General features: G+C 38.2%; 1 protein-coding gene across 2 annotated transcripts in view; it reads left to right on the top strand.

The window, feature by feature from the left end:
* The window catches only part of BMPR1A (bone morphogenetic protein receptor type 1A), a 214,682-nt gene extending 191,420 nt beyond the window's left edge, over nucleotides 1–23,262 (top strand). For both annotated transcript variants that reach the window (XM_049894352.1, XM_049894353.1), the window contains exons 10-13: nucleotides 7,535–7,832; nucleotides 17,310–17,485; nucleotides 18,965–19,095; nucleotides 19,184–23,262. In XM_049894352.1, the coding sequence (XP_049750309.1) occupies nucleotides 7,535–7,832; nucleotides 17,310–17,485; nucleotides 18,965–19,095; nucleotides 19,184–19,309 (731 nt within the window). In that variant the 3' untranslated portion in view covers nucleotides 19,310–23,262. The remainder of the gene's footprint in view (nucleotides 1–7,534; nucleotides 7,833–17,309; nucleotides 17,486–18,964; nucleotides 19,096–19,183) is intronic.
* Nucleotides 23,263–27,007: the final 3,745 nt, after the last annotated feature.

Below are 27,007 nucleotides of genomic sequence, written 5' to 3'. Positions count from 1 at the left end.
GACTATGCAAAGGCATTCGACTGTGTGGATCATAACAAACTATGGATAACACTGCGAAGAATGGGAATTCCAGAACACTGAATTGTGCTCATGAGGAACCTTTACATAGATCAAGAGGCAGTAGTTCAGACAGAACAAGGGGATATTGAGTGGGTCAAAGTCAGGAAAGGTGTGCGTCAGGGCTGTATTCTTTCACCATACCTGTTTAATCTGTATGCCGAACAAATAATCCGAGAAGCTGGACTATACGAAGAAGAACAGGGCATCAGGATTGGAGGAAGACTGATTAACAACCTGCGTTTTGCAGATGACACAACCTTGCTTGCTGAAAGTGAAGAGGACTTGAAGCACTTACTAATGAAGATCAAAGACCACAGCCTTCAGTATGGATTACACCTCGACATAAAGAAAACAAAAATCCTCCCAACTGGACCAGTGAGCAACATCATGATAAACGGAGAAAAGATTGACATTGTCAAGGACTTCATTTTACTTGGATCCACAATCAACAGCCATAGAAGCAGCAGTCAAGAAATCAAAAGACTCATTGCATTGGGTAAATCTGCTGCAAAGGACCTCTTCAAAGTGTTGACGAGCAAAGATGTCACCCTGAAGACTAAGGGGCGCCTGACCCAAGCCATGGTATTTTCAGTCACATCATATGCTTGTGAAAGCTGGACAATGAATAAGGAAGACCGAAGAAGAGTTGATGCCTTTGAATTGTGGGGTTGGTGAAGAATATTGAATATACCATGGACTGTCAAAAGAATGAACAAATCTGTCTTGGAGGAATTGCGGCCAGAATCCTCCTTGGAGGCAAGGATGGCGAGACTGTGTCTTACATACTTTGGACATGTCAGGAGGGATCAGTCCCTGGAGAAGGACATCATGTTTGGCAGAGTACAGGGTCAGTGGAAAAGAGGAAGACCCTCAATGAGGTGGATTGACTCAGTGGCTGCAACAGTGAGCTCAAGCATAACGATTGTGAGGATGGTGCAGGACCGGGCAGTGTTTCGTTTTGTTGTGCGTAGGGTCACTATGAGTTGGAATCGACTCGACGGCACCTAACAACAACAACAGTGTCTAATGATCATGAGCATTTCTTCATGTATCTGTTGGCCACCTGAGTGTCTTCTTTTGTGAAGTGTCTTTTCATGTCCTTAGCCCATTTTTTTGTTGTTGGATCGCTTGTGTTTTGTTGTTGAGGTGTTGAAGTTTTTTATAAGTTTTAGAAATTAGTCCCTTGTCAGATGTACAGTTGCCAAAAAATTTTTCCCAGTCTATAGGTTCTGTTTTTATTCTTTTGGAGAAGTCTTTTGGTGTTCAGAAGTTTTCAGTTTTTAGAAGGTCCCTGTCATCTAGTTTATCTTCTTCTGCTTGTGCATTTGTAGTCATGTTTGATAGTCTATTTATGCTGTAAGTTTGGACCCCTACATGTGCCCCTACTTCTTCTTCCATGATCTTTATACTTTCAGGTTTTTAGGTCTTTGATACACTTTGAGTTAGATTTTGTGTATGGTGTGAACTGCGTATCCTTTTTCATTTTTCTGCAAATGGATATCCAATTTTGCCAGCATCATTTTATAAAGAGACTATCTCCTCCCCCTTTAAGGGGGAAGTAGATCAGTAGTCAGTAGGTGGAAAGATTTACTTCCGAGTTTCCTATTCTGTTACATTAACCTATGTGTCTGTCGTTGTACCAGTACCAGGTGGTTTTGGCTGCCATGGCTCTGTAGTAGGTTCTGAGGCCACCTACTTTGTTCTTCTTCAGTAGTGTTTTGCTTCTCTGGGGCCTCTTTCCTTTACATATAAAGTTGGTGTTTAGTTTTTCCATCTCATTAAAGAATGTTGATGGAATCTGGATCAGGATTACATTATATCTATAGATCGCTTTGGGTAGTATTGGCATTTTCACAATGTTAAGTCTTCCTATCCATGAGTATGGTTTTTCTATTTATGTAGGTCTCTTCTGGTTTCTTGCTGTAATGTTTTGTAGTTTTCTTTGTATAAGTCTTTTATTTCCCTGATTAGGTTAATTCCTAAGCATTTTATCTCTTGAGTGGCTAGTGTAAACGGTACTGTTTTTCCTGATTTCCTTTTCGGAGTTCTCTTTGTTAGTGTAGAGGAATCCTACTGATTTTTGTATGTCAATCTTGTAACCTGCTGCTTTGCTGAATCCTACTATTAGTTCCGATAGCTTTTTTGCAGAATCTCTGGGATTTTTTCTATGGACAGGATCATATTATCTGCTTATAGAAATAGTTTTACTTCTTCCTTACCAATTTGGATGCCTTTTATTTCCCTTTCTTGCCTTATTGCTCTGAGTAGGACTTCCAGTACAGTGTTGAATAGGAGTGGTGATAAGGGACATCCTTGTCTGGGTCGCATTGTCAAGGGCAATGTTTTTAGCCTCTCTCCGTTGAAAATAATGTTGTCTGTTGGTTTTGTATATAGGCCCTTAATTATGTTGAGAAATTTCTCTTCTATTCCTATTTTGCTGAGAGTTTTTATCAGGAATGGGTGTTGGATTTTATCAAATGCCTGTTCTGTATCGACTGATATGATCAAGTGGTTCTTTTTCTTTGTTTTATTTGTCTGGTTAATTATGTTGATTAGTTTTCTAATGTTTAACCATCTTTGCATACTTGGTGTGAATGCTACTTGGTCATGATGCATTATTATTATTTTCTTTTTTTTATGGTGCTGGATTCTCCTGCTGATAATTTTTGCGTCTATATTCATGAGACATATGCTGGCCTATAATTTTCTTTTTTAGTGTTGTCTTTGCCTGGCTTTGGTATCAGGGTTATGTTTGTTTCATAGAAGTATTCCTTCCTTTTCTGTGTTCTGGAATACTTTGAGTAGAATTGGTGTCAGCTCTTTTCTGAATGTTTGATAGATTCTCCAGTGAAACCATCTGGGCCAAGGCTTTTTTGTTGTTGGAAGTTTTTTTTTGTTTTTTGTTTTTTTAATGACTTCTTCAGTTTATACTTTTGTAATGAGTCTGTTCAATTTCCTGCCTCAGTTTGTGTTAGTTGAGGTGGATAATGTGTTTCTAGAAATTTGTCCGTTTCTTCTAGGTTTTCAAATTTGTTGGAGTTTAGTTCTTCATGGTATTCTGTTATGATCCTTTTTATTTCAGCTGGTTCTGTTGTAATGTCACTCCTTTCATTTTTTATTTGTGTTATTTGCAAATTCTCCCTCTTTTCCTTTATCAATTTGGCCAGTGGTTTGTCAATTTTAATCCTTTCAGAGAACCAACTTCCAGCCTTACTGATTCTATTGTTTTTCTGTTTCATTTATTTCTGTCCTAATCTTTATTATTTCCTTTCTTCAGGTGACTGTGGGCTTTTTTGATGCTCTTTTTCTATTTATTGGGGTCATAGGGTTCAGGTGTTGATTTTGGCTCTTCTTTTTTGATGTGTGCATTATTGCTATAAATTGACCTCCGAGCACTACTGTTGCTGTGTCCAAAAGGTTTTGGTATGTTGTGTTTTCATTCTAATTTGACTTTAGAAATTTTTTTTTTCCATTTTTTAATTTTTTCTGTTACCCAGTGGTTTTTAAGCAGGGTGTTATTCAGTTTCTATGTATATGATTTTATTTCCTTTCTTCCCGTTACTGATTTCTAACTTTATAACATTGTGATCCAAGAAGGTGCTTTTTATTATTTCAGAGTTTTTAATTTATTGAGGCTTGCTTTCTGACCTAATATATGGTCTACTCTGGAGAATGATCCATATGTGCTGGAAAAGAATATATACTGTGCTGTTGGGTGGAATGTTCTGTATATGTCTATGGGATGAAGTTGATCAGTTGTGTTGTTTAGATCTTCTGCATCTTTGTTGAGTTTCTTTATAGTTCTGTCTTTCATCAAAAGTGTTGTATTAAAGTCTCCTATTATTGTGAATTTGTCTGTTTCTCTTTTCAATTCTGTTAAAGTTTGTTTTATGTATCTTGGAGCTCTAACTGGGTTCATAGATATTTATTATTGTTATGTCCCCTTGTTGGATTTAATCATTATATAATGCACTTCCTTCTCTCTCATGCTGGTTTTTGCTTTAATGTCTGTTTTATCAGAGATTAATATTGCCGCTCCTGTGCTTTTTTGGTCACCGTTTGCTTGATATATTTTTTCCATCCATTTGTTCTTAGCTTATTTTTACCTTTGTGTCTAAGGTATGTCTCTTGTAGGCATCATATTGATGGGTTGTGTTTTCTTATCCATTTGCCACTCTCTGTGTCTTGACTCATGGATTTAATCCATTTATATTCAGTGTAATTATCATTAGGTATGAATTTACTGAAGACATTTTGTTGTGCTTTTCTTTTTGTGTCTGTGGTGTTGATGATTTCTTTGTTCTGTATACTTTTCTGTGCCGAGTTGTTTTTGTTTATGGATTTTCTTTTCAGTTTCTCTGTTGCTGTTGATTTTGTGTTTATTGAGTCTTTGTGATTTTCTTTTTTATTTTGGTGAGAAAGTTTATTAGTTTTCTTTGTGATTACCCTGAAACTTACTTTTATCTTCCTAGGTTTAAAACAGTCTGTTTTATATTACCTTGACTTCCTCTCCATATGGAGGTTCTGTAACTACACCATTTATTTTCCCTTTTATTTTGAAGTTGCTGTTGTTTACAGGTTGACATCTCTGGTTTCCTGTATTCAGTCATGTAGCTTTATTTTATTTTTGAGAATTCTTTATCTTGGTTGGTATCTGGGTGATGTTGTCATGTGCCTTAATCTCAGGTTGTTCTCTGACATTGTTTGTTCTGTGTTGAAGGACTCCCTTTGCATTTCTTCTTGTAAGATTGGTCTGGTTTTCACAAATTCCTTTAATTCTGTTTATCTGGAAATGTCCTAATTTCACTATTGTACCTAACAACAACATTTGAGAGACAGTTTTGCTGGATATATAATTCTTGACTGGCATTTTTTTGTTTGTTTCAGGGTTTTATATATGTCATCCCAATACCTTCTTGCCTGCATGGTTTCTGCTGAGAAATCAGAGCTTAGTCTTATTGGTTCCGCTTTGTAGGTAATATTTTCCAAGCTGCTCTCAGGATCCTTTCTTTGTCGTTGCTTTTGGTTTTGGAAAGTTTGATTATATGGCTTGGTGGTTTTCTTTTGTGGTTTACCCTATATGGGATTCTACAGGCTTCTTGGGTGATGTTTTCTGGCAGCGAATCTTTAAAAAATTTTCTCTGCTTTTTTTTCCCCCCTTCCTATTCTGCAATTCTAATCACATGTAAATTATTCCTCTTTATAGTGTCCCACATAACTATTAGGCTTTTTCATTTTCTTCATTTTTTTGTTTGTTTCTGATTATTCCTCAAGCAGATTGGTATCAAGGGATTTGTCCTCTATTTCACTGATTCTGTCTTCCACTGACTCAATTCTACTCCTTTATCCTTCCAATACGTTATCTATTTCTGAAATTTTAGTGTTAATCTTCTAGATTTCTGTCTGTTAGGTTTTTAATTATTTATTTTGTCATTTTGCCCTTATATTCTTTTCTTGAATTCCTCTAGAGTTTTGTCTGTGTTTGCCTTGGTTTTATCTGTGTTTTCTTTGATCTCTTTGAGGATCCTATATGTAAGTCTTTTGAATTTCTTTTCAGGTAGTTTATTTACTATCTCTTCGGGACAGTTTTCTGTCTCTTTATTTTGGTCACTTGCTTTTACCAGCTTGTCTAATTTCTGTTACATGATTTGATAATATCTGTTGTCTTTGAGGCATTAAGGTGCTATTGTATTTATTGATTGATTTTATGTTTGTTTTATTTCATTTTGTTATATCTGGGCTGACAGGGCTTACGTGGTGTTCTGGCCGTAGGTCTGACAGCATCGGAGCACTTGCCACCTGTCTGGTGAGCGAGGCAGCGGCTGGTAGTGTGAGTGCGGGTCTCTGTTCATGACCGTGCTAGGCAACTGTGGGAGGCTTGGGCAGGTGTTGGCTACTGTCTATGATCTGTTCCAGTGGTGCGGACTTGGGCAGTTGCATTTGTGAAGTGAGTAGGGCTTTAGGTGTGGTGGGTGTGATGGGCAAGCAAGAACATAGCCACCATCAATCCTCCAGTTGGAGGGGCGGGGGCCCTTTGGGTGGCAAGTGGGTGGGTACGTGGGAATGCGCTCACAGCTAGTCACTGGGTAGGGTGTGTGGGAACAGGCATCAGGTAGCCAGGGGTACGCAGGTGTGTGAGTATGTGGGCACGTAGTTACCACTACTCAACTGGTCGGGAGCGGCTGGCTCCCCGACAGATTCAGTGGGTGAGAGGGGCAAGGCGAGCGGCCAGTGTCTTGCCGGAGAAACCTACCACCACCACTTAGCAGGCTTGGCAGGGGGGAAGGGTTGAGGGGAGCAGCTTATTGGCCTTACACAGTAACAAGAGCCAAGTATTTTATCGGTAATTTAAGCAATTTTCTAAGGTAATTTTAACTAGATGTACTTTTTGCCTTTCATAAGCTAAACACTTCTCTCCCATAAGGTATAGCTTCGTTGTATGTTCTATGCTTAACAGGCTTTTTATTCACGTTTACACAATAACAAAATAATTCAAGTATAACCTGACCAAAAACAAAAACCCACTGCTATCGAGTCAATTCTGACTCATAGTGACCCCATAGGGTTTCCAAGGCTATAATCTCTACAGAAGCAGACTGCCACATTTTTCTCCTGTGGAGCCGCTCATGGTTTTGAACTGCGTTCTTGTGGTTAGCAGTTACTTTAACCACTGTGCCACCAGGGCCAGTAGGATGCATAAACTGATCAAGCTCACCTGATTTTTCTGTTCCCTATAGTTTGAATTTTGTATAGGACAGTAGTATGTAGTAGACACTCAATGACCGTTTTTGGTAGGAAGGGAGGAAAAGAGATGGGGTGAGAAAAGAAGGAGCAGTATTGTGGACCTGCCAGTCAACAAGCCAGACTAAAAAGGCAGGTATGATGAGGTGTTGATAGGCAAATGGTAGTTGACTTAGGAGCATTTATACATTCTTTTTTTTTTTTACCTGCTTAGAGCATCATGTAGTTTGATAACATTTCCCAAATTGTTATATGATATGTGATCTTATGAAGTCCCTGGGTGGAGCAGACAGTTAATGCATTCAGCTGCTAATCGAAAGGTTGAAGGTTCAAGTCTACCCAGAGACACCTCAGAAGAAAGGTCTGATGATCTACTTCTGAAAAGTTAAAAACCCTATCTAGCACTGTTCTACTCTGACACACATGGGGCCACCATGAGTGGGAGTATACTCAATGGCAACTGGTAATGTGATCTTATACTTTTTCTTAATCATATTATTATTTTCATGATTGTTGTTAAGATATTTTAAGCATAATGCAAAAGAGTATGGCTCTGTATGTAAATGGTAAAAATACAGCTTTTACTACAAATTCAGGAGTTATTATCAGGCAGATTAAATTTTTATCATCTTTTTCATTACCTAGGTTGTTCTCAGTATCCTAAATGAGCAGTCATTACTCTTCCCAGCTACCTCTGATGATAACTCACTTTTTAAACTCATTCATTGGACAGGTTTTATAGCAGCAGACATCAAAGGCACAGGTTCCTGGACTCAGCTGTATTTGATTACTGATTACCATGAAAATGGATCTCTCTATGACTTCCTGAAATGTGCTACACTAGACACCAGAGCCCTGCTGAAGCTGGCATATTCAGCTGCCTGTGGCTTATGCCATCTCCACACAGAAATTTATGGCACCCAAGGAAAGCCTGCAATTGCTCATCGAGACCTAAAAAGCAAAAACATTCTCATCAAGAAAAATGGAAGTTGTTGTATTGCCGACCTGGGTCTTGCTGTTAAATTCAACAGGTAAGTAGCTCTTTGCCTAGTTGTTTTGAAATTATTTTAATTTCCAAAAGATATTTGTATTCAGGAATGTGGAACTCCAAAAATCTGTGCATGTGTTCATGTGTTCATATACATATATAGTTACTATATAGTTGATTTCTTGTTTGTTTATTATTTTCAGAAATTGCATCCTACTATGCATATCGTTCAGTTTCCTGTATTTTATTGTCTTAGACATCCTTTCATTTCAGTTTATATAGGTCCACCTCATTCTTTTTAACAGATGCAAAGTTGTGCGTTATATGGACGTACTATTAATTTTTCCCAACTGTTACCCAATTGATGGACACTCAGGTTGTCTCTAGTTTATTTCTGTCATCACAGAAATGGTTTAATAAACATCGTTGTATTATAAGTATTTCTTTAAGGTGGATTCCTAGAGGAGGAGTTAAGCACACGAAGGGTCTGTCCGTGTTTAATTTTGGTATATCGCACATTATCCTTTCAGAAAGTGCATCATTTACAGTCTCACAAACAGGCTGTAAGTATGCCATTTCTCCATCCCACTTGATCGTGTTAATATTTTTGAACAATTAGAATTGTATAATTTTAGAAAACTATTTTAATTTTGTAACTCTAGAATGCAACAGCCATTTAGCATTTCAGAATTTATTTCAGTTTATAAAAGTACCAGTCTGTAAGTTAAAAGTGAGAGACATTTTAACTTCTTTCCCCTGGTTGATACTGTGTTCTAAACCTATTCTGTTGCTTTTTCATCATTGTAGTGTCTGTTGGCCCAAACGTTCTTCACATACTGTATAAGAAAACATAATGCGTTATTAATCTCTGCCTCAGAGTACAGCACACAGAATCTGTTAGAACTGGAGGCCTAAGCAACAAAGCATTCTTGTCTTCCAACTCTATAATTTAGGACAAAAATTGAAAATCCAATAAACATTCTTTATTACTAATTGTCAATATGATTAAGCATTACTGACAGCAGAACTAAGTAGTATAATTGGACCCATAAAGAAGAAAATGATATCCTGATGTCATGAAGGCTGAGCTTATCACATGAGAATGGTAAAAGTAATTGACTCTTCTCCTAATTTTTATTTTACTATTTACTTCTCCTGGGAATGCCACTGTTTCTTATATTCAGTGGTGTCCTTAGATTTCTATTTCATTTTACTTCCTTGCTCCCTGAAGTCATTTTTTTCCCTATGAGTAAGTGAGTGTGGTAAGCTTCTTGGAAATTCTATGGGGGCAGTTCTACTCTGTCCTATAGGGTCACTATGAGTTGGAATCAACTTGACGGCACTGGGTTTTAAGCTTCCTGGACTGCATTACTTTCACTCCTATTTGCTCTTCAGTCCATTCCGTTCTGGGTTCCACCACTATCATTCCACTGAAAGAGCTCTTACAAGGTCACCAGTGACTTGCCTTCATGTTGTCAACTTACATAACCTCAGCAGCATCCAACAGTGTTGACTCTTTTCTCTTAATTGAATACTTGCTTCTCTCTGCATCTGTAACTTAACACTCTTGGTTTCTTTTTACTTCTCCAGATGTTCCTTCTCTATCTCTTTGCGGGCTCATCCACCTGACAGCCAAATGTGGGAGTTCATAAAGGCTCAGCCTCAGGCCCTCTCCTCAATAATAATCTCTCCTTAGGTGACATTATCTATGCCCATGGTTTTAATTCACTCTCTATATAAAAAACAAGAAGGAAAAGGTGCTAGCCAAATAAAACTATGTGTATACATTATTCACAACTAGTTTTGTTGTTGTTAGGTGCCGTTGAGACAGTTCTAGCTCGTAGCAGCCCTATGTACAGCAGAACAAAATGTTGCTCGGTCCCACGCCATCCTCACGATCGTCATTACGCTTGAGCCTATTGTTGCGGCCACTGTGTCGATCCATTTCATTGGGGGTCTTCCTCTTTTTCACTGACCCTCCACTTTACCAAGCATGACATCCTTCTGCAGGGACTGGACCCTCCTGATAACATGTCCAAAGTACATGAGATGAAGTCTCACCATCCTTGCTTCTAAGGAGCTTTCTGGCTGTACCTCTTCTAAGACAGATTTGTTTGTTCTTCTGACATGGTATATTCAGTATTCTTCACCAACACTGTAATTCAAAGGCATCAATTCTTCTTTGGTCTTCCTTATTCATTGTCAAATAGTAAAGCTCAAAATAGAATTTGATGTTTAACGGTTAGCTCTTACATACACGATCATGTTTTCTGCTGAATTGTAAGCAGCATGAAGGCAAGTCTTTTTTGTTTTTAATCCCCAGTATCTAGTACAGCCCCACAGGTCTTGTCAGTTTGTTGCATTGCAGTGGCTTGAGTGTTGCTGTGATGCTGGAAGCTATGCCACTGGTATTTCAAATACCAGCAGGGTCATCTATGGTAGACAGGTTTCAGTGGAGCTTCCAGACTAAGACTAGGAAGAGGGACCTGGCGGTCTAAAAAAATTAGCCAGTGAAAACCTTATGAATAGCAGCAGAACATTGTCTGGTATAGTGCTGGAAGATAAGCCCCCATGTTGGAAGACACTGAAAATACAACTGGGGAAGAGCTGCCTCCTTAAAGTAGGATTGACCTTAATGATGTGGATGGAGTCAGGGTTTCAGGACCTTCATTTGCTGAGGTGGCATAACTCAAAATGAGAAGAAACAGCTGCAAACATCCATTATAAATCAGAGCGTGAAATGTAAGAAGTATGATTCCAGGAAAATTGGAAGTCATCAAAAATAGAATGGATTATCAATTGATGCAGAAAAGGCATTTGACAAAGTCCAACACCCATTCATGATAAAAACTCTTACCAAAATAGGAATTGAAGGAAAATTCCTCAACATAATAAAGGGCATCTATGCAAAGCCAACAGCCAATATCACTCTAAATAGAGAGAACCTGAAAGCATTTCCCTTGAGAACGGGAACCAGACAAGGATGCCCTTTATCACTGCTCTTATTCAACACCGTGTTGGAAGTCTTAGCCAGGGCAATTAGGCTAGACAAAGAAATAAAAGGTATCCGGATTGGCAAGGAAGAAGTAAAGTTATCACTATTTGCAGATGACATGATTATATACACAGAAAACCCTAAGGAATCCTCCAGAAAACTACTGAAACTAATAGAAGAGTTTGGCAGAGTCTCAGGTTATAAAATAAACATACAAAAATCACTTGGATTCCTCTACATCAACAAAAAGAACACCGAAGAGGAAATAACCAAATCAATACCATTCACAGTAGCCCCCAAGAAGATAAGATACTTAGGAATAAATCTTACCAAGGATGTAAAAGACCTATACAAAGAAAACTACAAAGCTCTACTACAGGAAATTCAAAAGGACATACTTAAGTGGAAAAACATACCTTGCTCATGGATAGGAAGACTTAACATAGTAAAAATGTCTATTCTACCAAAAGCCATTTATACATTTAACGCACTTCCGATCCAAATTCCAATGTCATATTTTAAGGGGATAGAGAAACAAATCACCAATTTCATATGGAAGGGAAAGAAGCCCCGGATAAGCAAAGCACTACTGAAAAAGAAGAAGAAAGTGGGAGGCCTCACCTTACCTGACTTCAGAACCTATTATACAGCCACAGTAGTCAAAACAGCCTGGTATTGGTACAACAACAGACACATAGACCAATGGAACAGAATTGAGAACCCAGACATAGATCCATCCACATATGAGCAGCTGATATTTGACAAAGGACCAGTGTCAATTAACTGGGGAAAAGATAGCGTTTTTAACAAATGGTGCTGGCATAACTGGATATCCATTTGCAAAAAAATGAAACAGGACCCATACCTCACACCATGCACAAAAACTAACTCCAAGTGGATCAAAGACCTAAACATAAAGACTAAAACGATAAAGATCATGGAAGAAAAAATTGGGACAACCCTAGGGGCCCTAATACAAGGTATAAACAGAATACAAAACATTACCAAAAATGATGAAGAGAAACCCGATAACTGGGAGCTCCTAAAAATCAAACACCTATGCTCATCTAAAGACTTCACCAAAAGAGTAAAAAGACCACCTACAGATTGGGAAAGAATTTTCAGCCATGACATCTCCGACCAGCGCCTGATCTCTAAAATCTACATGATTCTGTCAAAACTCAACCACAAAAACACAAACAACCCAATCAAGAAGTGGGCAAAGGATATGAACACACATTTCTCTAAAGAAGATATTCAGGCAGCCAACAGATACATGAGAAAATGCTCTCGATCATTAGCCATTAGAGAAATGCAAATTAAAACTACGATAAGATTCCATCTCACACCAGCAAGGCTGGCATTAATCCAAAAAACACAAAATAATAAATGTTGGAGAGCCTGCGGAGAGATTGGAACTCTCATACACTGCTGGTGGGAATGTAAAATGGTACAACCACTTTGGAAATCTATCTGACGTTATCTTAAACAGTTAGAAATAGAACTACCATACAACCCAGAAATCCCACTCCTCGGAATATACCCTAGAGATACAAGAGCCTTCATACAAACAGATGTATGCACACCCATGTTTATTGCAGCTCTGTTTACAATAGCAAAAAGTTGGAAGCAACCAAGGTGTCCATCAACGGATGAATGGGTAAATAAATTGTGGTATATTCACACAATGGAATACTACGCATCGATAAAGAACAGTGACGAATCTCTGAAACATTTCATAACATGGAGGAACCTGGAAGGCATTATGCTGAGCGAAATTAGTCAGAGGCAAAAGGACAAATATTGTATAAGACCAGTATTATAAGATCTTGAGAAATAGTAAACCTGAGAAGAACACATACTTTTGTGGTTACGAGGCGGGGAGGGTGGGAGAGGGTTTTTTATTGATTAATCAGTAGATAAGAACTGCTTTAGGTGAAGGGAAAGACAACACTCAATACATGGAAGGTCAGCTCAGTTGGACTGGACCAAAAGCAAAGAAGTTTCCGGGATAAAATGAATGCTTCAAAGCTCAGCGGAGCAAGCGCGGTGGTCTGGGGAACATGGTTTGCGGGGACTTCTAAGTCAATTGGCAAAATAATTCTATTATGAAATCATTCTGCATCCCACTTTGAAATGTGGCGTCTGGGGTCTTAAATGCTAACAAGCGGCCATCTAAGATGCAGCAATTGGTTTCAACCCACCTGGAGCAAAGGAAAATGAAGGACACCAAGCCCACACGGCAACTAAGAGCCCAAGAGACAGAAAGGGCCACATGAACCAGAGACCTACATCATCCTGAGACCAGAAGAACTAGTTGGTGCCCGGCCACAATCGATGACTGCCCTGACAGGGAGCACAGCAGAGGACCCCTGAGGGAGCAGGAGATCAGTGGGATGCAGACCCCAAATTCTCATAAAAAGACCAAACTTAATGGTCTGACTGAGACTAGAGGAATCCCGGCAGCCATGCTCTCCAGACCTTCTGTTGACACAGGACAGGAACCATCCCCGAAGACAACTCATCAGAAATGAAAGGGACTGGTCAGCGGGTGGGAGAGAGACGCTGATGAAGAGTGAGCTAATTATATCAGGTGGACACTTGAGATTGTGTTGGCAACTCTTGTCTGGAGGGGGGATGGGAGGATAGAGAGAGAGGGAAGCCGGCAAAATTGTCAAGAAAGGAGAGACTGAAAGGGCTGACTCAAGACGGGGAGAGTAAGTGGGAGTAGGGAGTGAGATGTATGTAAACTTATATGTGACAGACTGATTGGATTTGTAAACGTTCACTTGAAGCTTAATAAAAGTTATTAAAAAAAAAATAGAATGGAATGCATAAAGATCGATATCCTAAGCATTAGCTGAAATGGACTGGTATTTGCCCATGTTGAATCGAACAGTTGTATGGTCTGCTATGCCGGAAATGACATATTGAAGAGGAATTGTGTCATATTCATCATCAAAAAGGACATTTCAGGATTTGTCTTGAAGTACAACGCTGTCAGTGATGATATAATATCCATACGCCTACCAGGAAGACCAGTTAATACAACTGTTATTCAAATTTGGAGCCTTGGTGGCACAGTGGTTAAGCATTTGGCTGCTAACCAAAAGGTCAGCAGTCCAAATTCACCAGCCACTCTTTGGAAACCCTGTGGGGCAGTTCTGCTCTGTCCTGTAGGGTCACTGTGGGCCAGAATTAACAGCAAATGGTTTTTTATTCAAATTTAGAAACCAACCAATAATGCCAAAGATGAGGAAATTGAAGATTTTTACCAACTGTTGCAGTCTGAAATTGATCAAACATGCAGTCTAGATGCATTGATAATTACTGGTGATTGGAATGCAAAAGTTGGAAATGAAGAAAGATTGGTAGTCGGAAAATACGGCCTTGGTGATAGAAACAGTGCCAGAGATCACATGATAGAATTTTGTATGACCAACAACTTCTTCATTGCAAATACCGTTTTCAGCAATATTAACAGCAACTATACACATGGACCTCACCAGATGGAATATACAGGAATCAAATTGACTACATCTGTGGAAAGAGACAATGGAGAACTCAGGTCATCAGAACAAGGCCAGGGGCAGACTGCAGAACAGACCATCAGTTGCTCATATGCAAATTCAAGTTGAGGCTGAAGAAAATCCGAGCAAGCCTACAAGAGCCAAAATACGACCCTGAGTGTATCCCACCTGAATTTAGAGACCCTCTCAAGAATAGACTTGAGACATTGACTGTTAATACCAAAGACCAGACGAGTCGTGGAATGGCATCAAGGACATACTTGCAGAAAGCAAAAGGTCATTAAAAAGACGGGAAAGAAAGAAAAGACCAAAATGGATGTCAGAGGAGACTTTGAAACTTGCTTCTGAACATAGAGTAGCTAAAGTGAACAGAAGAAATGAAGTAAAAGAGCTGAAGCAAAGATTTCAAAGGGCAGCTTGAGAAAACAAAGTAAAACATTATAATGAAATGTGCAAAGACCTGGAGTTAGAAAACCCAAAAGGGAAGAAAACATATTCGGTATTTCTCAAGCTGAAAGAACTGAAGAAGAAGAATTCAAGCCCTGAGGTGCAATATTGAAGAATTCTATGGGGAAAATGATGAACAATGCAGAGGGCCATCAAAAGAAGATGGAAGGAGTAAATAGAGTCACTGTACCAAAAAGAATTAGTCAGTGTTCAGCCATTTCAGGAGGTACTGATGATACTGAAGGAAGAAGTCCAAGCTGCACTGAAGGGAATCGCGAAAAACAAGGCTGTAGGAATTGACGGCATACCATTTGAGATGTTTCAACAAACAGATGCAGCACTGGAGGTGCTCACTTGTCTGTGTCAGGAGAAATTTGGAAGACAGCTTCCTGGCCAACTGACTAGAAGAGATCTGTATTTTTGCCCATTCCAAAAAAAAAAGGTGATCCAACAGAATGTAGAAATTATCAAACAATATCATTATTACAGCACACAAGTAAAATTTTGCTGAATATCATTCAAAAGTGGTTGCAGCAGTACAGCCACAGGGAACTGCCAGAAGTTCAAGCCAGATTAGAAGAGGGCATGGAACAAGGGATATCATTGCTGATGTCAGATGGCTCCTGGCTGAAAGCAGAGAATACCAGAAAGGTGTTTACCTGTGTTTTATTGACTATGCAAAGACATTTAGCTATGTGGATCATAACAAATTACGGATAACACTGTGAGGAATGTGAATTTCAGAGTACTTAATTATACTCATGAGGAACCTGTACATAGACCAAGAGGCAGTCATTTGAACAGAACAAGGGGATACTGTGTAGTTTAAAGTCAGGAAAGGTGTGCATCAGGGTTGTATCCTTTCACAATACTTATTCAATCTATATGCCGAGCAAATAATCCAAGAAGCTGGACTATGTGAAGAAGAACACAGCATCAGGATTGGAGGAAGACTCATTAACAACCTGCATTACACAGATGACAGACAACCTTACTTGCTGAAACTGAAGAGGACTTGAAGCACATATTGATGAAGATCAAAGACTGCAGCCTTCAGTATGGATTACACCTCAATATAAGAAAACAAAAATCCTCACAACTGGACCAATAAGCAACATGATAAACAGGAAAAATTGAAGTCGGGGATTTCATTTTACTTGCAATCCCAATCAACACCCATGGAAGTAGCCATCAAGAAATCAGCGCATTGCATTGGGCAAATCTGCTGCAAAAGACCGCTTCAAAGTGTTTAAAAAAAAAAGCAAAGATGTCAATTTGAGGACTAAGGTGCGTCTGACCCAAGCCACAGTATTTTCAATCACCCCATATGCACGCAAGAGCTGGATAATGAATAAGGAAGATCAAAGAATTGATGCCCTTGAATTACGGTGTTGGTGAAGAATATTGAATATACCATGGACTGCCAGAAGGATGAACAAACCTGTCTTGGAAGAAGAATAGTCAGAATGTTCCTTAGAAGCGAGGATGGTGAGACTTCATCTCAAATACTTTGGCCATGTTATCGGGAGGGACCAGTCCTTGGAGAAGGATGTCATGCTTGGTAAGGTCAGCAAAAAAGAGGAAGCCCCTCAACAAGGTGAACGGACACAGTGGCTGCAACAATGGGCTCAAGCATAAGAACTATGAGGATGGTGTGGGACTGGGCAGATTTTCATTCTGTTGTACGTAGGGACACTATGAGTCAGAGCCGACTCAGTGGCACCTGACAACAGCAATGTCTAGTACAGGACTTGATCCATAGGAAAAGCTCAGCAAATATTTATTGAATATTTTTTCTGTATTTTTTTTAGACTTTTTGTTATAAAAAATTTTGAAAATACAGAAAGAATGGACACTTAAATTTATTTATTTATTCCTAATCTGGTATTCTTTCCAAGGCACTGCAAAAGTGAGCGACATACAATGCAAATTATGGATAACACTGTGAAGAATGTGGGAAGTTAAATAAAGGTGTAACTGTGGGCTGATGTTAATATGAATCTTTGAGTGCCTATTTAATGGGCTTTTTCACATTTTATATTCTCATTCCCTACTTGCAGTCTTGAAATACATGAAGAACTGAGAATGGCAAAAGTAAATGATTCCTTTCAATTTATTTTCACTTTCTTTTTTTCTGGGTCATACTCAGTTGTACTGTTGCTTATGTTCAGTATTATCCTCTTTGTTAAACAGTACCAAATTTATTTGGTGGCAAAACCTACCTGAACTGATGTGAGGTGTTTGTCTTTATTTATCCAGCTCATCATGAATATTCATACTTAGTGTTTTACTTTAGACACAGTAATGAGTTTGATTAAGAGTGCTGCTCCAGACCTTGCTGGGGCTGTTCCATAACATGTAGCATATGTTTACTTTTATAAAATCTGAAAGATTTTAAATTTCAAAATACAGCTGACCCCAAGGATTTCTGATAAGGAACTGTGGAGGTATATATAGAGACCAACAGTTACACAGTGTGACAAAATAGAAGATTCACTCTTTCATCAGTATGGACCTCAACATGTATGTTGTCTTTCTGCTGTTTCAGTGATACAAATGAAGTTGACGTGCCCTTGAATACCAGGGTGGGTACCAAACGCTATATGGCTCCAGAGGTGTTAGATGAAAGCCTGAATAAAAACCATTTCCAGCCGTACATAATGGCTGACATCTATAGCTTTGGCCTGATCATTTGGGAAATGGCTCGTCGTTGTATCACAGGAGGTAGGAATTCGGGGTAGTGTGGTTCTGGTTATACTTGTATACCCATCGTTGTAAAAATAATTGCTCCAGTTATATAATTTAAATATTATGTGAGTCAGGGGCCCCCAAGACCACCTCTAGGTTCAGTGATTCTCTAGAAGGACTCACAGGATTCAACATACACTTGTAGTCACCTAAGATTTATTACAGCGAAAGGACACAAAGCAAAAGCAGCAAAGGGTAAGAGCACTGAGGCGAAGTCCAGAGAAAACCAGGCATATGCTTCCAAAAAGGAGCCCTGGTGGCACAGTGGTGAAGTGCTTGGCTACTGACGGAAAGGTCGGCGGTTCGAACCCACCAGCTGCTCTGCAGGAGAAAGATGTGGCAGTCTGCTTCGGTAAAGATCGTTGTTGTTAGTTTTGTTGTTATGTGCTGTTGGGTCACTTCTGACTTAGAACCACCCTGTGTACAACAGAACGGAACACTGCCAAGTCCTCTACCATCCTCACAATCATTATTATGCTTAAACCCATTGTGGCAGCCACTGTGTCAGTCCATCTCATTGAGAGTCTTCCCCTTTTTTGCTCACCCTCTACTTTACCAAGCATGATGTCCTTCTCCAGAGACTGATCCCTCTGTAGAGATTACAGCCTTGGAAACTCTGTGGGGCAGTTCCACTCTGCCCTGTATGGTCGGTCACTATGTGTTAAAACTGACTTGGCGGCACAAGTCTTTTTTGTTTGTGTTTCCAAAAGTCCTCTCCCAGTGGAATTTCACAGTACATGCTTAACTCCAGTAAGAAGCTGTGATAACCTGTGGTAAATATTGTCATCCAGGGAAACTCGTTAGAGACCCTGCACCCAAGCTTTTTATCAGGAACTGGTCACATAGGCATCCTCTGCCCTGCATGTACCAAAATTCCAGACTCCCAGAAGGAAAGCAAGTGTTCAGCATAAACCACATTGTACAAACAGTTTAGACACAGAGGGCTGCTCTTACCTTTTTGAGAAAGTTTTATATTGCTGTGGGGAACTGCTTACCAACCGTGTTCCTGGATACCAGCCCAGGGCCATCTCACAAGCAGCATTTTCTAAGTGCAGCACCCTCAGACCTGCTCTCTTAACTCTTTTTTGCCCATCATGTTAAGTCTACCAGACCAAACTGCATTCATTAGTGGAGCAGTCATGTAAGAAAGTGATTAAATTTAAGGAAAGTGAGCAATTTGTCTTGCTTTTTCTAAGAGATATTAGTGATATACCCTTTGTGGATAGACTGTATCACAGTTGTCCTGGGGACCTTTATGGAGGTAGATGAAATAATTGAACATAAACAAGAGAAGAACATGTAATTACTATTGAAGGTGACTCATCCACTTTGTAATTTTTGTAGCCTTTATGTAGGAATCCATTTTAGTTTCAAAGTTCAGTGAGAGATGCTGAATAGATATATTTTGTCCGGTCACCATTTTTGTGCCCAGTATGTGTTTTTCATTATTTACAGGGATCGTAGAGGAGTACCAGTTGCCATATTACAACATGGTACCCAGTGATCCTTCATACGAAGATATGCGTGAGGTTGTGTGTGTCAAACGTTTGCGGCCAATTGTGTCTAATCGATGGAACAGTGATGAAGTAAGTGGAACTCAGCCCCTTGAAGAAGTGATTGGTAAGTCTTGCCAAAGATATTCACCTGCTCACTACCTTCTCTTTACTTTTTCAGTGCCTACGAGCAGTTTTGAAGCTAATGTCAGAATGCTGGGCCCACAATCCAGCCTCTAGACTTACAGCGTTGAGAATCAAGAAAACACTTGCCAAAATGGTGGAATCCCAGGATGTAAAGATTTGACAGTTACACAGTCATGAAGAGAAATTCTAGACTGGAACTGTTTGCCCCCAAGGAATGGGGAGAATAAGGATGTTAACTTGGTTCTCAGACTCTTTCCTCACTACACCTTCACGGGCTGCTAACATTAAACCTTTCAGTACTCTGTAGAATACAAGTTGGGAACTTCTAAACACTTCAGTCTTTATATATGGACAGCTTTATTTTAAATGTGGTTTTTGATGCTTTTTCTTTTTAATTTTTTTTTATGAACTGCATCAAGACTTTAATTCTGGTTAAGTCTCCAGTCAAAGTCTGGGTACTGAACTGCCTGTTCATGAAATGGTGCTTTCTGTGAAAGCCTTGAGAAGATAAATGAATTTAGCAGAGATGGAGAAATAATAACTTTTGCCTCTACCTGAGAAAAATGTAATCTGTTTGTATTCTACCTTTGTAAAACAGCCTATAGATTATGATCTGTTTGGGATACCACTTAGTTTATCCTAGTGTGTCATGCCTTTATAATGGGGTGTGTGTGTGTGTGGCCACACATGTACACACCAGGATTATGAATGCACAGGAAGAGATGGGTGGTTTTGTGCTTTAAAAATGCAATATCTGACCAAGATTGGCCAATACTGTAAAAGCCGTTTACCTTACAAATGAGATCAGTTTCCCCGCCCACTTAATTTTTTTAATTAAAAGGTGATCTAAAGGTCAAAAGAAGTTTAAAATGTCTGTAAATTTGGACTTTGTTTTCCTCACCACCATTCTTTTTTTAATAATTATTTTTACGTCATGGAAAGCATCCTGTCCAAAATTGGAACTTCTGATGCCATGAACCTTCTAAAAAAAACACTTCTTATTGAAGTGAATTAATGCATCTGATGGCAATGTAAGTGCCTATAACCATATTCTGTATTCTTCATTCTCAGTAACTTTGAAAGGGAAGTTATTTATATTTTCTGTGTAATGTGCTTTATTTGCAAAGCTCCTGCTCCACCACGGTCGTACTCTTACCCTCATATTGTAGAAAACAGCTTATGTGTACCTCATGTCCCATCCTTAAAAGACAAACTAAAGGATCACCAGAAACAAATGTTACAGAGTGATACGTGAACTTCAGAATGAATACATTCGGTGTACTACGTCAAAGCCGAGACTTTGTTTTGTTAAGATGTACTTGAGGCAAAAATCTTTCATTAAGATAATATTTCAATTTTCCTTCATGAAAGGAACCACTAATTAGAAATTTATATGTTGAAACTTATATAAATTTACCAACAACTGTTAAATACGTTTGAGACATCTAAATTATTTGAAATTTTTGGTTTTATGATTTCTGTTCCATAACTTGCTAAGAAAATGAAGAGTCGGGGGGAAAAAATCAGTATCTATTCCGTATCTATATGTATACTTTATAGATGTTATTCAATAAAATTCTACGTATTTTATAGATGCCTTGTTATCCCAAGAAATATTTCTTATTAAAGTTATTATACTTCTGTCCTATTCTGAAAAGGCTCATGGGTGCATCAAGTCAACTTCCTTTGAATGAAAAATAAAATAAATGTGATGATACCACAACATACTCCAAAAGCTTTAAATTAAAGGGAGGAGAGTCAACATTTGTCCATCCATTACAGATAAATTGGCTGGCATTAAGGATGAGACATACATTTGTCTGCATGTCAAATTTCATAAATTTGAAACTTGTTTGGAAAGATTGAACAGTTTTGACTATGTTTGATTAAGTTATGTTTAATTAAAATTTGAAGTGCTCATCATGATAAGTAAGTTTGCATGTTGATAATACCCAATAACTTGTACTTTTATAATGTTTTTTCCCATCTCTATCCTGAGAAATACAGATAACAAATTGCCTTGTGATTTGAGAGCACTTAGGAGCTCTGATTTACTCTTAAGTTAACCTTGATTTATTTTTTACTTGAGAAACTATAAATCTTGAAAATCATTTATCTTAGTAAACAAAAAATATGTAAGGAAAGCAAACTTTCCTCTTGGAAGTGTTAAAATGGTAGATGGAAGCAGAAGCTTATAGATAGTATGCAAACTCGAGACCGCTGTAAAGATTTTTTAAAATTTACTTGATTGAATAAAAATGATTAATCTGATAAACTTGTTCAGTAGAAACAATTTGTAGCATACTGTGTTCTTTAAAAAACAAATCCTGCCATATTTGGAATCTTAAAAAGGTTCTGTGATTCTTGTTTTTTCCTTCTCTGCACATGTTAAGTTCATCCAGTAGGTTAATACTGAAAGCATAAGGCAGGTCAGTAAGTGTAGCATCACAGTTAGTCCTCTGTGATGCCTGGAGGCCGTTTGCCCTTCTTAGGTTTTACATTTCAGAAAAAATATATGGCTCTGACAGTCATCCCTTTAAATAATTAAAACATAAAAACAAAACACCAAAACTACCTGAATATAAACGGCAAAAAACGAACCCTCAACATTCTCCTTATAAATTCTCCTTAGACTAAATATCTCTAGAACTAAAAAGGCACACTAAAATTGTCTCCTCCATTTTGTTTATTCTAAGCTTTTATTGTGCTTTCTTACCAATCAAGTTTCTGAAGTATAAATTTTGACTCTGACTTCTCTGGAAATAATTTCACAGAAGATATTTTAATCAACATTTTATGTTGCCTTTCCAATGTCCAGAAGTTTTTCTAAACCTTGAAACTGACCTATATATTTTTTTAATTATGTTTTCTTAGAATGTGTCAGATTTTTAATTTATTCATTCTAACAAGTATTCAATACCTTTTTTTTTAGATGCTTTGTTTCTGTTTAGAACAAAAATGCAATTCAGTTTTTAAAGACTCATGTATCTCTGAATTGGCCAGTGATCAAATTTGAAGTTGAATTTATTCCAGGACAAATTTGATAAATTACTTGTGTTTCTTTCCATATATGGAGTTTTGAAATGTTTCTAAATATCTAAAATACTTTTAACCATAGAAACATCAGTTGATTTTTTTTTAAGAGATTGTTATAGCCCTTGTAATCTTTAAAAGTGGTGGTATTTATTATTTACTTGGGTCAGATATTAAAATATCAGTATAGTGGCTCGTTTTCTGGCCTCATGTTATGAAAGTCATGGTGGAAACTCTACAGAGAGGTGATGTTTTCTTAAAACCAGATTAAATCTAAGGTCAGCATGATGTGAAGCCTCGTGTAATGATCACCCCATGAGGAGAATACAGTGAATACTGCTTTTGCAAAAGATGAAATATATTGTCATCATTTTAGCTTGTGCTCTGTACTATGCTTTAAATGGAATTATTTAAGCCCTTTTAGTGACTTTTGTCCTTGCCCATTTAAAAAGTAAATGTAAGTATATATTATATATAAAGTGGAAATACCGTTATAGCTTAATTAGGGAAACTGTACATAAACAATGAAAGAAGGGTAAAAATAAGCAGTTTTATTATGCAGTTGTAAAACACCGGAAATATAGATTCATCTTTGATATGATATGTAACACACTAAATGTATTTTGTACAGCATCTGGTTTAAAAGGTGCCTTATTAAGTTGACCATTAATTGTTTCGTCCTATACACAGATTGTGTCCAATGTATCATTTTGAAGTAAATAACCTTATTTTAGTATACCTTAGTGATGTGTTTTGTGGTACTATACTGGGAAAGTATTGTGTATAAGAAATCACAATGTATGGTGAGATTTTATAACAAATAAGTTAGTGCCACATATGTGTGTTCCTGAGATTTGCACTTCAACTACAGGAATCCAAGATAGCACAGGGAAGGTAAGCGGCCACGTACTCCCTCCCCGTCTGTGTAGATAGAGAAGTGATAAACCTATTATAGTGAAGATTCTCTTTGGTTTAAAAAAAAAATTTTTTTTTTCTCCTGATTTTAAAAATGTGTATTCATTGCAGAAATTTTGGAAAACATAGGAAAGAATAAAGAAGCAAATAAAAATCACTCAAAATTCTAAATCACTCAAAATTCTATCACCTAGACATTGCCGCTATTTATTTACATTTGAATGTCTCTTTACAATCTTTTTTTCTGTGTGTGTGTTTTTTTACAATAGTAAGGTTATAAAATGGCGTTAAATATCTATTGAAAGCATAACTTTTAAAAAAATTGGTTGCATGATATTCCACCAAGTAGATAGAATAGTTTATTTCTGCAATTCCCTACTGAATATTTGGATTGTTTCCACTGTTTTGGAAAATACAGCAAATGTATTGAGCATTTTGTATATACATCTGTGTATTTTCTTAGGTTACATCCCTAGAAATGGAACCAATGAATTAAAAAATACAGACTTTTAAAAGATTTTTTGTTTAAATGGGGGGGGGAGTCTAAGGCTCTTGATAAATACTGCCATATTGCTGCCCAGAAGTGTTTTTCATTCACTCCTACCAGCAGTGTTTGAGAGTGCCCTTCTCACTTCCAGTTTCTGCTAGTAGATGTTAGTGCTTAAATTCCTTGTCCTACAACTGGCATCTTTTACTTAGTATAATGTCATCCAGTTATCTGGCCTTAGCACTTGGCTGCTAACCTAAAGGTTGGTGGTTCAAACCCACCCTAGCTGCCAGAGAAAGACCTGGCAATCTGCTTCCATAAAGATTATGGCCAAGAAAACCCTATGGGGCAGCTCTACTCTGTCACATGAAGTCGCTAAGAATCAGAATCAACTCAATGTCGCCCAACAACATGGTGTTTTTCCTGCAGCAAATGCTTTTTTAAAAGCTTACGCTTCAGGGAAGAGAAGCCTTAGGATATCCAGCTTTCATTCTGCCTGCAACAATATTGTTTTCCCTTATGTACTTAGTCTCACCAAGCATCAGAGCTATTTTCAGTTGTATGCAAATGAGTATGAATATCAGTGTACCTCCTGATGGCTTTTCCTAAAACATGTTAAATCTGCGTGTGCATATGTCAGTATCTGTAGGCATATGTATGTACATGTGTGCGTGTGCTACATACATATTTGTGTATATAATGCACATGGGTGCACAGTTGTCGGATACTTCCTATACATAACCAGATACCTTGCAGGATTGGTTCACTGGGTTTGAAAGATCAGGACCATAGTCTCTCGGGACAACTTGGTCAATTGGCATAACATAGTTTATAAAGTTTATGTTCTACATCCTAGTTTGGTGAGTAGTGTCTGGGGTCTTAAAAGTTTGCGAGCGGCTGTCTAAGATACAGCTATTGGTCTCTTCTTGTCTGGAGCAAAAGAAAAAGAAGGAAACCAAAGACTCAAAGGTGAAACTACAGGACTAATAGTCCACACGAACCACTACCTCATTTTTCCTGAGACCGGAAGAAATAGATGGTACCCAGCTACCACCACCGACCATACTGAGCAGGGACGCAGTAGATGGTCCTGGAGAGAATGGGAGAAAAATGTAGAACAAAACTCAAATTCTTAAAAAAGGCCAGACTTACTGAACCTGTAGTGACAGGAGGAACCACCAAGACTGTCCCCTGAGATACCCTTTAAACATGGAACTGAAACCACTCCCAGAGGTCACCTTTCAGCTAAATAACAGATTGGATCATAAAATTAAAGATATCACCAATGAGTACTTTGCTGTTTTAAAAAATTTATATGATACCAAGTGGTCAACATGTACCCTAAAGGGAAAATGAGAACAGGGGAGGAGGACAGGGAAGCTAGATTAGTGGAAACAGAAAAACCAAAATGGAAATGAGAATGTTGACACATTGTGAAAAATGCAACCGGTGTCACGGAACAATAAGTATACCCAAAAACCCAGTTATAGAAATTGTTAAAACTAATTTTGCTGTGTAAACTTTCACCAGAAACACAATAGAATGCTATTAAAAAAAAAAAAAATCTTCATGTTTGGAGATAGCCAATTAGGGAGTCCTTACAGGAGCTCCCATTTAGAGTCAGTGCATACAATAGTTTATTGAAAAGAATAGCATGCACTGTAAGGCATAAAAGACTAGCCCTAAAACTGGCTAGATCTTTTCATTTTTCCTTCCCAGCATAACCTTTTAAACTCACTGGTCAGTTGGTCCATTTCCAACGTTTCTTTTATTGTATTAATAGAGCAGACAAGACTGTTCTTCCAGAATAGTAGGTAACTTTGATGCTATTTCAGTCATCAAATCCTCACTCACTTGGAGTAACATTTATCTGCCTGTTCCTGCTGCCCCTTATAAGGGGCCCTGGTGATGCAGCAGTTAAATCACTCAACTGCTAACCGGAAAGTCAACAGTTCGAAACCACCAGCAGCTCCAAGGGAGAAAAATGTGGCAGTTTGCTTCCATGGAGATTTACAACCTTGGAAACCCTATGGGGTCACTAGTTGAAATCCGACTAAGCAGCAGTGGATTTGGTCTTGGGTTTATTCCTAGTGCCTCGACCATTTCTAACACTTCATACATTTTTTAGTTAGATGTGAGTTCCTGAAAAGCCTGCTTCAGCACTTGGGGCAGTATGTCCCTGACTTGGTGGACATGGTCCACTGAAGGTGGCCAGCCAGTAGTGAAGGCAGAGGCCACCTCACTGTAATTACCCTAAATTTTATGCAGAGAACCTGAAGTGTTACCGGTATTTAAAAGTCAATATGGAAATACAGAATGCTTATATTTAGAGTATATTCAAACTAGGAGAATTTCTTGGGTCTTTTGGGGGGGGCTGTACCTTTTTTATTGTTTCAATAGTTTATTTTTGTTGAGAATATACACAGCAGAACCAGTTATTTCTACATGTACAGTTCGGTGACACTATGACATTCTTCAAGTTGTGCAGCCATTCTTCCCTCCTTTTCTGGATTGTTCCTCCCAATTAACAGAAATTAACTACCCCTTAAGCTTTCTATCTATTGAGTTACTGTTGTCAATTTGATTCCTCATAGATAGTTCTTTAAAAGAGCAAATACTCAAGGCACATGTTTTTTTACTAATTGGTTAAAGAAGACTTCAGGGGATATTTTTGGTTTTAAGGTTTAAAGATTATCTCAGCAATAGCTTTGGGGCTACATCCAGCCTCAGTTGCTCAAGAAAGTCTAGATTCCCTGAGAATTTGAAATTCTGTTCTACATTTTCCCCCTTTTGATTGGATCTTGGGTCATATTTTAGAGCAAATTTAGAATCCAGGTGATTCGAGTTGATGAGCACATCTGTTGCTCTACTGTATGACTGAAAAGCAAGAAAGTGTTGGCAAATGTGTGAAAGACAGACGTGTGCTGTTGTGAGAGGTATTTCAGTCATGTATTTTAAAAGTAGTTTGTATTGGCTAATTCTGTCCTTGTACTTGGCTAGTAGTTTGGTTGGAAATAGACTGAAGATACTATTCCGTGATCTTCCAGCATCCTGTGTTGCAGCGAGGATTCTGACTTGAATTTGAGTCATAGTGCTTCGTAGTGTAACATAAGAAACAGGGTTTTCTTTTTATCCTTGATGTTTTGAAGTTTAAACGTGCCACTTCTATAGATATTCTGTTACTTGGTTCTAATTGGGTCCTTTTAATCTTTGCTGAGATCTAAGAGATTTTCTTCCGTTATTTCTTTGTTTCCTCCCTTCCCCTCTCTTATCATATTAGACAAATACCAGGTCTTCTGGGTGTCTCTTATTCCGAAGCTTGTTTCTCAGATACTGATCCCTTTGCGTGTACTGTTCAGAGGGTATTCCTTCTTTCCATCTGCATTTCAGGTCACCTACTGAGCTGCTCGTGACAAACAAATT

The sequence above is a fragment of the Elephas maximus genome, chromosome 8, assembly GCF_024166365.1.
Source record: "Elephas maximus indicus isolate mEleMax1 chromosome 8, mEleMax1 primary haplotype, whole genome shotgun sequence".
NCBI classification, from domain to species: domain Eukaryota; kingdom Metazoa; phylum Chordata; class Mammalia; order Proboscidea; family Elephantidae; genus Elephas; species Elephas maximus.
The sequence above is the reverse complement of the archived record's forward strand: the minus strand, read 5'-3'. Positions and strand labels throughout refer to the sequence as shown.